Source organism: Pteropus alecto, unplaced genomic scaffold, assembly GCF_000325575.1.
Source record: "Pteropus alecto unplaced genomic scaffold, ASM32557v1 scaffold38, whole genome shotgun sequence".
In the NCBI taxonomy this organism is placed as follows: domain Eukaryota; kingdom Metazoa; phylum Chordata; class Mammalia; order Chiroptera; family Pteropodidae; genus Pteropus; species Pteropus alecto.
This window is the reverse complement of record NW_006442512.1, coordinates 3,496,849-3,508,920: the sequence shown is the minus strand read 5'-3', so window position 1 is coordinate 3,508,920 and position 12,072 is coordinate 3,496,849. Positions and strand designations below refer to the sequence as shown.

Here is a 12,072-nt window from a genome sequence, read left to right as displayed (position 1 = left end):
ATGAATTAACAGCAGGTTTGGAAACCTGTGGCTGGGACCAGTTTTTGATGTTAGAACTCAAACAGAAAAGGCACTCGCAACAAGTCAGAGGGCATTTGCCCTCCTCTCCCTTTTTTTCTTTGCAAGTTGAGACTTAACAATTCTTAGATCATTTTCCCCCAAGCACTCCATCTAGTGGGAGAAAATATAGTGTATCTGGTGCTACAAAGTAACTCACACCATTCTAGTGAACACTGCTAGATTTAATTCTCCTAATTGTTAGGATTATTGCCTTTATTTTGCATATGCCTAAATCTAAATGAATAACTTTATTTAAATGGTAGACAAATCCTATTGTGAAAACCTGTTGTCATACTCTGGAAATTTTCTTTCTTTTTTTTTTAATAAATTGTTGAATCCCATTTCTAAGAAAGAGCTGGGCATGACAATGTTTATATATTCTGTACAAATAAACATTATAATTGAGGATCACATAATAGGTTTTTTTTTCACATATTAAACAACTCTGGCAGATTGTCTGTCTAGAGTGCTGTGTTAAAGGAGGATTCTTCAGGAAGTCTGGGTTAAGTTAGGAGTACTAGATGCATTAGTAAATTGTTCCTGGAGTGGTAGGTAGATGGGTAGGACTTACCATGTCATCTTTGGCTTTTGAGGGTATGAATATGTGTGTATTTTCCTGTGACAAGTGGTATTGTTAAGAAAACCTGGTAGAGATTTCTTTAATGACATGATTTTTATATGGGATTATTTTTTAACTAAATCAGTAGTTAACTGATACTGTAGTCTGTGGTGAAATAAAGGTTTTATGTACAGCAACTTTTTTTGAAATATTGATATAATAAAATTATCCATGAAATCCAAATAAGCTGACTCTGACATTGTAACTAGCTCTGGTGTCTTTGAACTAGTCAGGCTTAGCTCATCTCTTAGGCACCATGGCATTTTAAGTTAAAATTCTTACCCAAATGGTAAGCTTACTGATTTCATGGGAAATGGAAATATTTGTGACAGCATCGAATGATATGGGACAGTAAAGTTTTTATTTCATGGCATTAGTCTGTCCTTTCAGAAATGAAATAACCTAAGATTACACTCCATAAATTATTACTCAGTACAGATATTTTGTCATTTTTATTAAATATCTTTGAAGGACCATCTGACTCAAAATGGTTTGGAATCATTTAAACTATTCAGTACTTAAGGTATTTGAAATTCTGTTAATAGTGTGCCGATGTGGCAGCTGTTAAATCTTAATGGCATAAAAGTTCATTTTAATTTCTGCTTGATTTAATACAGTAATTTTTCATTTAAATACTTTTTGTCTCATTTTGAATTCTGCTTTAGAATCCTATAGAATCCTGCCATATTAGTGTGGCTTACTATTTTAAATTAGTTTTGATCTTATAATTAAAATTTTTGTGTTTTCTTAGAGAAATAAAGAAATATCTTAGGAAGGGAAACTTGGGTGGAGTGTTTCAGAAATTTAAATTCAACCTAAAAATTCACTAAATGTCAATGAAGTGCTCTTACCTTAAAATGACTTTTTTTCCCCCTATAGAATCCAGCAACAATCACAAGAATACTCCTTAGCCACTTCAATTGGGATAAAGAGAAGCTAATGGAAAGGTAAGGAACTATCATATCAGCTTTGTATTTAGAAGTAACACAGAAAGTCCATTGAACAGAATTTATGAGAAGAAAGTAGGACATTGGTTTATATACTGATATGTGAACAAACCAATGTGCAAGTAGTATCTGCTTTAATAAATCTGTAAATTTTGCAATAAATTTAATGTCAAGGGAACTGAGACTTAATGTTTCTTGTTTTATTTTGGAGGTGAGATGGGGCTCTGCTTCAATATCTTCTACTATACTTTTTAAAAAAATTAATTTATTTTCAATTCTTCAATGTCGTCACGTATTTGGCCTCTTTTACCCTATCTGCCTCCCCCCCTACCTCCTATCCTCTGGTTACATAGACTTTTGAATACTGAGAATTAAAAGTAGGTTTTAGTGAAGCACTTGATAGATCTTTTAATTACTTAAAATTTCTTACCCATAATCCTTTAAAGCTGTGTTAGATATATTAATGACATTCAGTAAAAACAAAGTTTATCAGAGTATCCTGGTCACCAGATCAGGTGACCTAGTTTGAACTAGTTCTCTGGTTTGAGTGCAGGATTTTATTACCTTGGATATTTTTTGTATTTTTCCTCTGAAAATGTTTCTTGGTCTAAAAGGGAAGAAATTACTGGGATTGTAGAATGACAGTACTAATGACATTCTTAATCATTTTCTCTTCCTTAGATTGGAAATTTGGAGTACTTGTTAAGGTGATAGGTGACAGCCTCTATTCTCTCAGCCTTATTCTGTCTAAAATTAGCAATCCTAGAAAGAAAAAATAAAATAAAATTAGCAATCCTCATTTTAATAAAAAATTACAACTAGTGATTGGGAACTGAGAACCCAAATGTAAGAAATAAATGAAAATATTTCCCATTGGATTTAAACATTGAAAGTACTCTGTAAAACAGATATTAAAATAATACTAAGAATATTACCCAATTTCTCACACCTTGTACCCCAACTGCAATTGAACAGTGACAATTATAAATCAATTTTTGAGCCCTCTGTGCCAGACAGTATTTCATTTTATCCTCTCGATAGCTTTATTGGACTAGAAACTATTATACCTACTTAATTGATGTGGAAACTAAGGCTTAGAGCATAATATATTTATCTCAGTTTCGTTACACAAGGAGTTAGCACTCAAACTCATGTTTGTTGGATTTCTTAAACACATACTATCTATTACAGCTTTCGCAGGGTTCATGAAGAATAAAGTGTTCCTTACAATTAGTATGATTATAATGTGACCTCCCCAACCCACCACCTAGCCCCATGGATCTCACCATCTTTTTTGAAGTCAGTGATACTTCTTAAGTTTGGTAATATTTATTTTCAGGCATATTTTATGACACCAGTTAGGAAGAGTTTTCATTGTTTATATGTGATACTCTTCTAATGAATTAGACGTAATTTACAGTTTGTTTCTTATTAATGTATTTCTCCAAAGACATTCTGAATTTTGTTCTATAACACCGTTGACACTGCTGAAACCATTTTTCAAATAAATTTTCTGCTTAATTTTGGTAAGTATGAATTAAAAAGTAGATGACTTCTGGGAAACTTGTGTATGTGAACTTTTCAGTTTCTTGTTAATTTCAATTTTTGTTTTATATATTCTGAAGTTATAGAGTACCTATAAATCTTTAGTGTTTTTAAAATCACTATGCACTATTTTGTCTCATTTAATGAGTTTCACATCATATCTTATGTTATCTGATATTAGCACTGCCACCGTTTATTTTATGATAATATGTATAGATTTAATTACTGCAATTGTAAGTTGTGTTTTATATTCACCATGTTTTTCTTCAGTTATTTTTTTGCCTTGATCAAGTTTTCTTGCCTGCCTCTCTCCTCCCGCTCCCCCCCAACAATAATTTCAAAGTTAAATATTTTAGTGTTTCTAGTGGTCACTCTTAAAATCTGTATATGCATCCTTAAAACTTTAAGTTTATAACATTTAATTGCAGTATTTATATCTATGCCTTGCATAAGACAAAAATTATAGCATACTTTTCCTCTCTGTCCTTTCTTCTTTTAGCTTGATAGTTAAAATTTTCATTTGATCTTATTTTTTTTATTCAACATGTTTAACTTCTTTAAAATGTCTTCTTGCTTCCCATTGTTTTCTCCAAATTTAACGTTTTTTCCCTCTAGAATATAGTCATTTAAGTCAAGTTTCAGATGTGATAAATTTTTGAGTGTCCTAAGAGAAATTCTTAATATTCTGAGTTTTTGAGGTAGGTTTTGAAAACGAAGCCTTTGGGACCCTTAAGTTGGAGAACTCATGTTTTTGGTTTTTGGAAATTCTTAGCTGTTATTTCTTTAATGTTAATCACATGTTGAAACTTCTGGATCTCTTTTCCAAGTCTGATTTTTTTCAAAATACTTATGTACTTGTCATCTTTGTCTTTCTACTCTGGTCTGTGAAAGTTCCTCAGGTTTACCTTTAATTCACTAACTTTTTTTTTTTTTTTTAACTCATCAGGAATTTTATTCTAATATGAATTACTATATACCAGAAAAAATTTAAAACTTCTGGTATTTTTGTTACTAACTTGCTTTTTCTCTGCATCCACTCTGCTATTTAGCCATCTCGAATTTTTTATTTCAACAGTATCCGACTTTATTCATTCTAAAAACTTTATTGTTGTTTTGTTTGTGCTATCTCCATTATCTCTCTTGGCATATAACTATTCTTACACTGTTTTCTTTTAGTCTGTTTATAAGTAAATAAACATAGAATTTAAAATATGTATTAGTATGTGGTACCCTTCAGAGTATATTATTTTTAAATTGGTCACATTCTAGGTTATAATAAATTTGAAGAAAAATAAATATATACATTCTATTTTCACACTTTCGAATAACTCTTAGAAACCAAAAAAGAAAACAACTTTAAATATAGAATGCTGGTGAAGACGTACAGGGAAATTTACAGTATTCATATCTTTATAAGAAAAAGAAAAAGAGGCAGAAAACAAACTAAGCCTTTGAAATTGGAAGTTAGAAAAATACAGAATAAACCCAAAGAGAGTGGAATATTTTAAAACAACATAATGAAATCAAGAACAAACATAAATAAAAAGATAGCTGTTTGAAATGGATTTTTAAAAGAAATTAACAAGGGCATGAGAAGACAAGTCACAAACAGGGAGGGAATATTTGCAAAAGACATCCGATAAACGAGTGTTATCCAAAATATACAAAGAACTCCTAAAATCTAACATACAAAGAACTCTTAAAATCTAACAATAGGAAAACAATCCAATTAAAAAATGGGCAAAAATCTGAATAGATGCCTCACCAAAAAAGATATACAGATGTCAAATGAGCATATGAAGGGTTACTAACATCTTTTATAATTAGGTTATTGCTGGTTAATATAAGATACTACTATACACCTATTAAAGTGACCAAAATTCAAAACACTGACACCACTAAATACTGATGAGGATGTGGAGCAGTGGGAACTCTCATTTATTACTGGTAGGGAATGAAAAATTGTACAGCCATTTAGCTTCCAGTTTGGTGATTTCTTACAAAACTAAATATACTTTTACCATGCAATTCAGCAGTCAGCCTTCTTGGTATTTACCCAAATGAATTAAAAACTTAGGTTCACACAAAAACCTGCATACAGTTGTTCATAGTAGCTTTATTCATAGTTGTCAAAACTTGGAAGCAGTCAAGATACCCTTCAGTAGGTGAATGGAGAAATCAATTTGGTTCCTCCAGACAATGGAATTTGTTGTTCAACGCTAAGTATAAGTGAACTCTCAAGTCAGGAAAAGACATGGAGGAACCTTAAATGTGTATTGCTGAATGAAAAGCCAATCTGTAAGATTCCAACTATGTGACATTCTGGAGAAGGCAAAACTATGGACAGTAAAACAACAACAACAACAACAGTGGTTACCAGGGGTCGATGTGGAGGGCAGTGAATATGCAGAGCCAAAAGGATTTTTAGGGCAGTGATACTATTCTGTATAAAATTGTTATGGTGGAAAAACGTCACTATATTTTTGTCCAAAGTCATAGAATGTACCATACCAAAATGAACCCTAATGTAAATGATGGGCTTTGGGCGATAATGATATATCAACATAGGTTCATTGATTGTATCAGATGTATCACACTGTTGGGAGATGTTAATAGTGGGTGAGGTTTTGCAAGTGTGGGTATAGGGGTATATAAGAATAATCTACCTTCTGCTCAGTTTTGCTGTGAGCTTAAAACTGCTCTAAAAAAAAGTAAAGTCTATTTCGAAGGGGGCTTGTAATAAACTTTTGGCAAATATGGGAGTAGGGGGAAAGGGCACAAATAAAACTGGGAATAATGCATAATTACGGATAGGAAAATTATTTCATAATTATAAATGATTACTGTATACCACTTTTACCAATACATTTGAAAGTTTAGAAATGGAAATTACCTAAATTGCCCCCCAAGAAGAAGTAGAAAAATAACCATGGAAAAATGTAGTAAATATACTAAAAGATACATACTTCTTCCCCAGAAAGCACTAGATGATTTTATGGGCAGGTTCTATCTAATAAACCTTCAAGGGACTGCTGGTCCTACTGAAAGTTATTTCAGAATATAGATCATTAATTCATATTAGTCAAATCAAAGTAACCCCTGATTACAAAATTTGACAAAGACGACCACATAAGAAAACCATCTTCGTTATGAACATAGCTGTTGAATTCATAAATAAAATAATAATTGAATTGGATTTATGGTCTAATAGGATTTCTCCTAGGAATAGAGAAGAATAGGTCACCATTGGTGGGAAAATAACTCACCTAGAGCATTTTCTACTTTTTAACAAGTTAATGAAGAGAAACCAAAATGTAAGCATAATAAATGCCAGTAATGCATTTAATAATTGCATTAATCCATGATTTAGAAAAAAACAATTTTTAGCAAACTAAGAAGGTAATTTCTCAGCTAATAAAGGGTATCAACTAATAATCTACAGCAAAGTTATACTTAATGTTGAAACAGAAGCATGCCCATTAAAATCAAACAAGGTTACTGGCTGTCACCACCATTTTATATGTACTGAAAGTTCTGATAAAATAATAAATGGAAAATTTAAAAAGTGGTATGAAGATTAGAAAGGAAGAGAAATTTTATGTAGATAATATTAATCACCTACCTAGGGAACTCGAGAATCAACTGATAAACCGTTAAAGTGGTTGTATATTAGAATCACCTGAGAACTTTAAAAAAAATGCCAAAACCAGGGCCCCTTTCCGTTCCTTCCCCCAACATGTACACCTTAATACCCTTGGAAAATGGAAAAAAAAACAAACAAAAACAGAATGTAAGGAGTCTTAGTTTCAGTGACACTATGTACCTCCCAATTCTTGAGTATAAAAATGAAGGATACTAAATGTATATAAACAAAATGAAGTATAAAAATCTTATAACTATTTAGAATCCCAGGAATCACAAGAGGTAGACAGTATGACCAGTAATTTTTGTTATGTAGCATTAAAAAAAATCTTGCTTCCCACTTGATAATAATAGAATGTGTTCAAGTATTATTTCTATTCATTTTAACATCCTTGAAGATAAATCTTATCTTCGTCAAAATTGTAAAATATTTTAAATTTTGACTTATCCTCTTTCCTCATTTCTACATACCAGGCATATCAATGTTCTTTTCTTTTATTCATTAGTGAGCCAGAGCCTCTGACCAGTGAGGAAAATAGAAGTATAAGTAAATTCTTGCCAATAATTCCTCTTCTTTGCCCCCAGACTTCTAATTCACAGTTTAAACAAATTTGTCCTGACCTGAAATATGAGTGATAAAGTCTTTTTAAAAATAAATTTTGATGAGGGAGGTGTGGGATAAGAAGAGCTGGTGGAGAAGGAAACATTTTAACTTTTTAGTCTCTTTTATCTCTAATAGCAGCTTTCCAGACCTTTGACTGTTTCTTCCATACCCAGCCTTCAGTGTTTTTACACCATAGATTAATTTCTCTTCTGTTTTATAGATTACTTTTTTCTACTCATTAGTTTCTTACCATGCTACTTCAGATGAAGAAAAACGCAAATCAGAGATTCAGAAGTTCAGCTATGACTATATCTGGTCTTCTACTTTAAGGCAAAACCTTTCTGTCTGGGCTTTGATCCTATCATAATTTTGGGGAGATGTTCTTTCCATTATTTCATCTGTCATGTCTTGAACTTTCTTTTCCTTTCCTGGTGTATCCATCAGGATTTCCTGTTGTAAACAAATTGTATAGGTTTAAGGGAAAAAGACATTAAAGACTGAGAATTAGCCATGAAAGCTGTGCAGCAAGGAAAATGCCAAAATCACTGTGTCTCACTATTTTAGTGGAAGCGCTCTTGCTGTTGCCATTGGGCATAGGCCACACAGCTTATATCATCAATATTGGGCCTGTGATCACACAACTAGTACTTCTGCTATTGCAGCCTCTGGAAGCTGGATATCTCCTTATCCCATTGATAGGTGAACTTCTCATTGAACCTTCTTCAACTACTTTGTTTTTCATAAACCTTAGGTCAGGTCAACCTGTCCTGCTAGGTATGAATCCTCCCAGCAGGAAAGGCTGGGAAAGTGTGTTGTCCTTTCCCTTTCTTTTTTATGACAACTCTTAAAAAATCCAGCTCTGTCTGTCTGACATCTTATCTTTATTTTTATATCTTTCTTTCCATTCTCATATATTTAGTAGGTAAAACTTTTAAGGTGGTTACCAAATTCATTTTTGTGTTGCCTCAACTTTGAAAATGATTTCTTTGTCTGACACAGGGCTTCTATGGGTATCAAAGTAGGCTGTTAGCTACGCAGCTCTGGGGAACATCTTTAAAATTGTACTGTCATTGGCCCATGCCTGGGATGCCTTTCCTATTGCCCTTTTTCCTAATTGTTTTTCAGAATTTAAGCTTTACTTCTAAGATGGCTAAGATGGCTTTTCTTATTTCTCAAGAGTTAATCATTCCTTTGCATCTTAATATATGTTTGATTTAATATTTCACCATTTCTATTAGAGTTCTTTGTGCAGGAGTTATCCTAACTCATCTTTCATTCCTAACACTTAACAGAACTCCTAATATGTAATCAGTGTTAAGTAAATATTTTAATTAAATTTAGCCATTTCTAGATTTTCTTTTCTGTAATAGAACTTATATTGAAATTATGCATGGATGTAAATTAGATTTCAGTTTGGCAGGAGTTACAGGCAAAACTCCCAGAATCAAGCTCTTCAGGTTGGAAACAAGTAAAAAGTCAGTATCTTCTCTCCTGCAATGTATTTCTTTTCTTAAAGGCCTATTTTATGAAATTTTTAATACTCATTTTAGTTACTAGTGTATAACGTGGATGTTAATAAATTAACCGGCATGTTTGAGGCAAGGGGAAATGTAGGTGGTCAGTAACTCACTACTTTTAACAGACTGGTGTAATCAAAGAATATTGAAGACTGATTTTAATCCTTTCCAGACTGTGTTAAAAATAGCTTTCCATTTTTCATTCTGAAGCATTAATACCCATTTGGTGAGTACTAGAGTTAGCATTTCTATGTTACTATGATAGCCAAATTAGTAATAATATATTGTTTCATAATTAACTTCTGGTATGTGAAGGTATTTTTATTTTATCCATTGTTATCTCTAGTCTTTGTACAACTTGACTACTTCATAAATGTCAGGGATTTTTCGAATATCAGCTGTGTGTAAGATATTGAGCAGAAGTTTGGTGAAGAGGTAGACACAACAGTGTATCATACACAGTTTCTACCCTCAAGGTTCTTAGAGATAAACTTTATGGGAGTATATTAAAGGTTATTTCTGATTTAATTGGGAAGGGATTTATTGATGAGATGGCATTTGATTGTATTTGGAAGGGCAGGGGGAGATAGAAACCTGAGCAATTCAGGTTCAGGAAACATTTCCTGGTGTGGAGGAAGTTTAAGGAACATATGTTGAATGGAAATGAGACTTAGAGTGGCTGGAATACATGAAAAATAGAAGGGAAATGATTGGATGGATTTAATAGGAAGCACATTATGGAGGACCTTGAATTCTAAGCAAATTAATTTGGACTTTTTTCCTGTTAAGTGGAAAGGCTTTGAAGGCTGTTTTATGGAGAAATGTGATGTAAGAGCATTACTGTGGGGGCGGAGGGAGTGGGAGGGGGAGGGAATCTAGTAACAATATGAGCCCATTGGAGGCAGGAAGACCAATTGGAAATGATTTTAATAATCCAGGTCAAAAAAATGTTGGCCTGACTTAGGATGGTGACAGCTAATTAAAAGCAAAATGTAGATAGAAGAGATAAAAGTAGAGATTTAACTAAGAAAATATAGGAGTCTTTTTGAAACTTCTGTTAATTCGGACCATTCTATCCACTAAGTAGGTAGAATATTGGAACATCTTTTTAAAAATTATACATCAAAGGATTAGTAAAATAGGAATTAGAGGATTAAGGCCTCAGAGAATCTGGGAATCTAGAGTAATGAAGCAAGTCTTCCACTTTGCTTTGTCCTAGAAGTGTATGCTGACCCAGAAAAGACGAAGCTGTGATTTTTTTTGTTGGCCCTTTGCATGGGAAGAAAAATTGGAGTCCTAGGCCCACCCAGAGTGAGGATTAGGTCAGCCAGCTCTTCTAAAGACTGAAGATAGAGGTTCTCCCACCACCCTGGTCATGGTCCCAGTAGGTTGTTTAGGTGGCGAGAGGAGCGGCAGCTGCCAAGCAGCCCAGCTTCCGCCCTGGCCTGCCCCCACAATGCCCTAGAGGAAGGTCGTATCCACTGAGGCAGTGGCAAAGGACAAGTCTAGGAGATCAGCAAAATTGTAACTATACTTGCTCTTGTAAAATTAGAAATGAAGCCCAAAAAAGTGGCAGGAAAGGATAAATCAGACAAAAAGTACAAACAAAAGGGAAAGGGGTAGCAAAAGGAAAACAGGCCGAAGTGGCTAACCAAGAAACTAAAGACTTACCTGCAAAAAATGGAGAAACTAAAAATCAGAGGTGTGCAGCCTCTGATGAATCAGGAGAGAAAGAAGCCAAGTCTGATTAATGTCATACACCATGTCTATCAGAGGTCCCTGTCTCCCTTCTTGTACAAATCAGTGGAGAGTTTCTATCAACTATTTTATAAATGCGAGTTTTTTCGTAGCTCTAGAAATATTTTGAAGAGGAAGGGAATTCCACCTCACTCCATTTTTAAAGTATAAATGCTTTTAAGAGGTGAAATTATTTGCTGGTTGTTTATTTTTTGGTACACCCAGGAAATAATGAGTATTATTAAAATATATAATAATATAAAAAAATGAATATGGGAGACTTTGATTGTCTTGGGTGTTAGTTTAATATTCCATAGATGGAGGTAGTTCTTATATCCCATATATAACACAAGCATGTTAGTCATTCGTTCATTTAATGTCTTGAACGTTTTTTTTAAAAATTTATTTTTATTGAAGAAATGATTTTAATTAATTTTTTTCTCCATCTACCTCCCACCATCCTCATCCCCCCTACTCTCTGGTCTTAGGTTTATATCCCACATATAAGTGATATCATGTGATTTTCAATTTTTTCTGTCTGGCTTATTTCGCTTAGCATGATTGAGTTCCATCCATGTTGTCCCAATTGGCAGTATTTCATCTCTTCTTATGGCCGAGTAATATTCCATTTTATATATATTTGCCACAGCTTCTTTAGCCAGTCAACTATCGTAGGACACTTCAGGTGCTTTCATGTCCTGGCCACTGTGAATAACGCTGCTATGAACATCGGTGTGCAAATATCTTTTCGGATATGAGTTTTCAAGTCTTTGGGGTAAATACCCAGTAGAGGAATTGCTGGATCATATGGTAGGTCAATTCTTAGTTTTTTCAGGAACCTCCATACTGTTTTTCAGTGGCTGTACCAATTCGTTGAGCGTTTTAAATGACTTCTGTTCCTATGTTTTCAGTAGAATTGTTTCTTAAAGAAAACCACAACATGATCTTGGATCTCTCTGTCAGAATTTTGTGTACTGCTTAACATCTTTGTCATGGTAATCCAATTTTCCTAGTAACTTTGTTAATGTGCTATGAAAGATTGAGAATTCGATTATGTAGTGTATATGATATTGCGAATTAGTGGAACTTTGATGGCATATCAACATTTGAAGATATTGGTACTTCATATTCTACTGAGGAAAATTAGCCTCCAAATTTTAAGCTGGAAATTTACCAGAATAACTGTTTAGAAAGGAATCACAACTACATGACTTAGACTTAGGTTTTTGGTACGTACATTAAGAATTGTATGCAAATTGAATGTGTACTTATTCTCAAAACAACCAATAAAATCTCAATTATTAAAAATCATGTCATCTGGGTGGCCCAGAAAATCTCAAACCTTGGATTAAGATGGTCTCACACTGTTAATGTACCCAGGCACATGAGAGAAGCAAATGT

The 12,072-nt window shown here is 33.3% G+C and overlaps 1 protein-coding gene and 1 pseudogene across 1 annotated transcript in view; both read left to right on the top strand.

Moving 5' to 3' along the window:
- ARIH1 (ariadne RBR E3 ubiquitin protein ligase 1) overlaps positions 1-12,072 on the top strand; it is a 95,422-nt gene that overhangs the window by 33,681 nt on the left and 49,669 nt on the right. Inside the window, 1 exon segment of the mRNA XM_006922650.3 lies at positions 1,559-1,626. Coding sequence (XP_006922712.1) covers positions 1,559-1,626 — 68 coding nt within the window.
- LOC102898294 lies at positions 10,391-11,258 on the top strand (annotated as a pseudogene).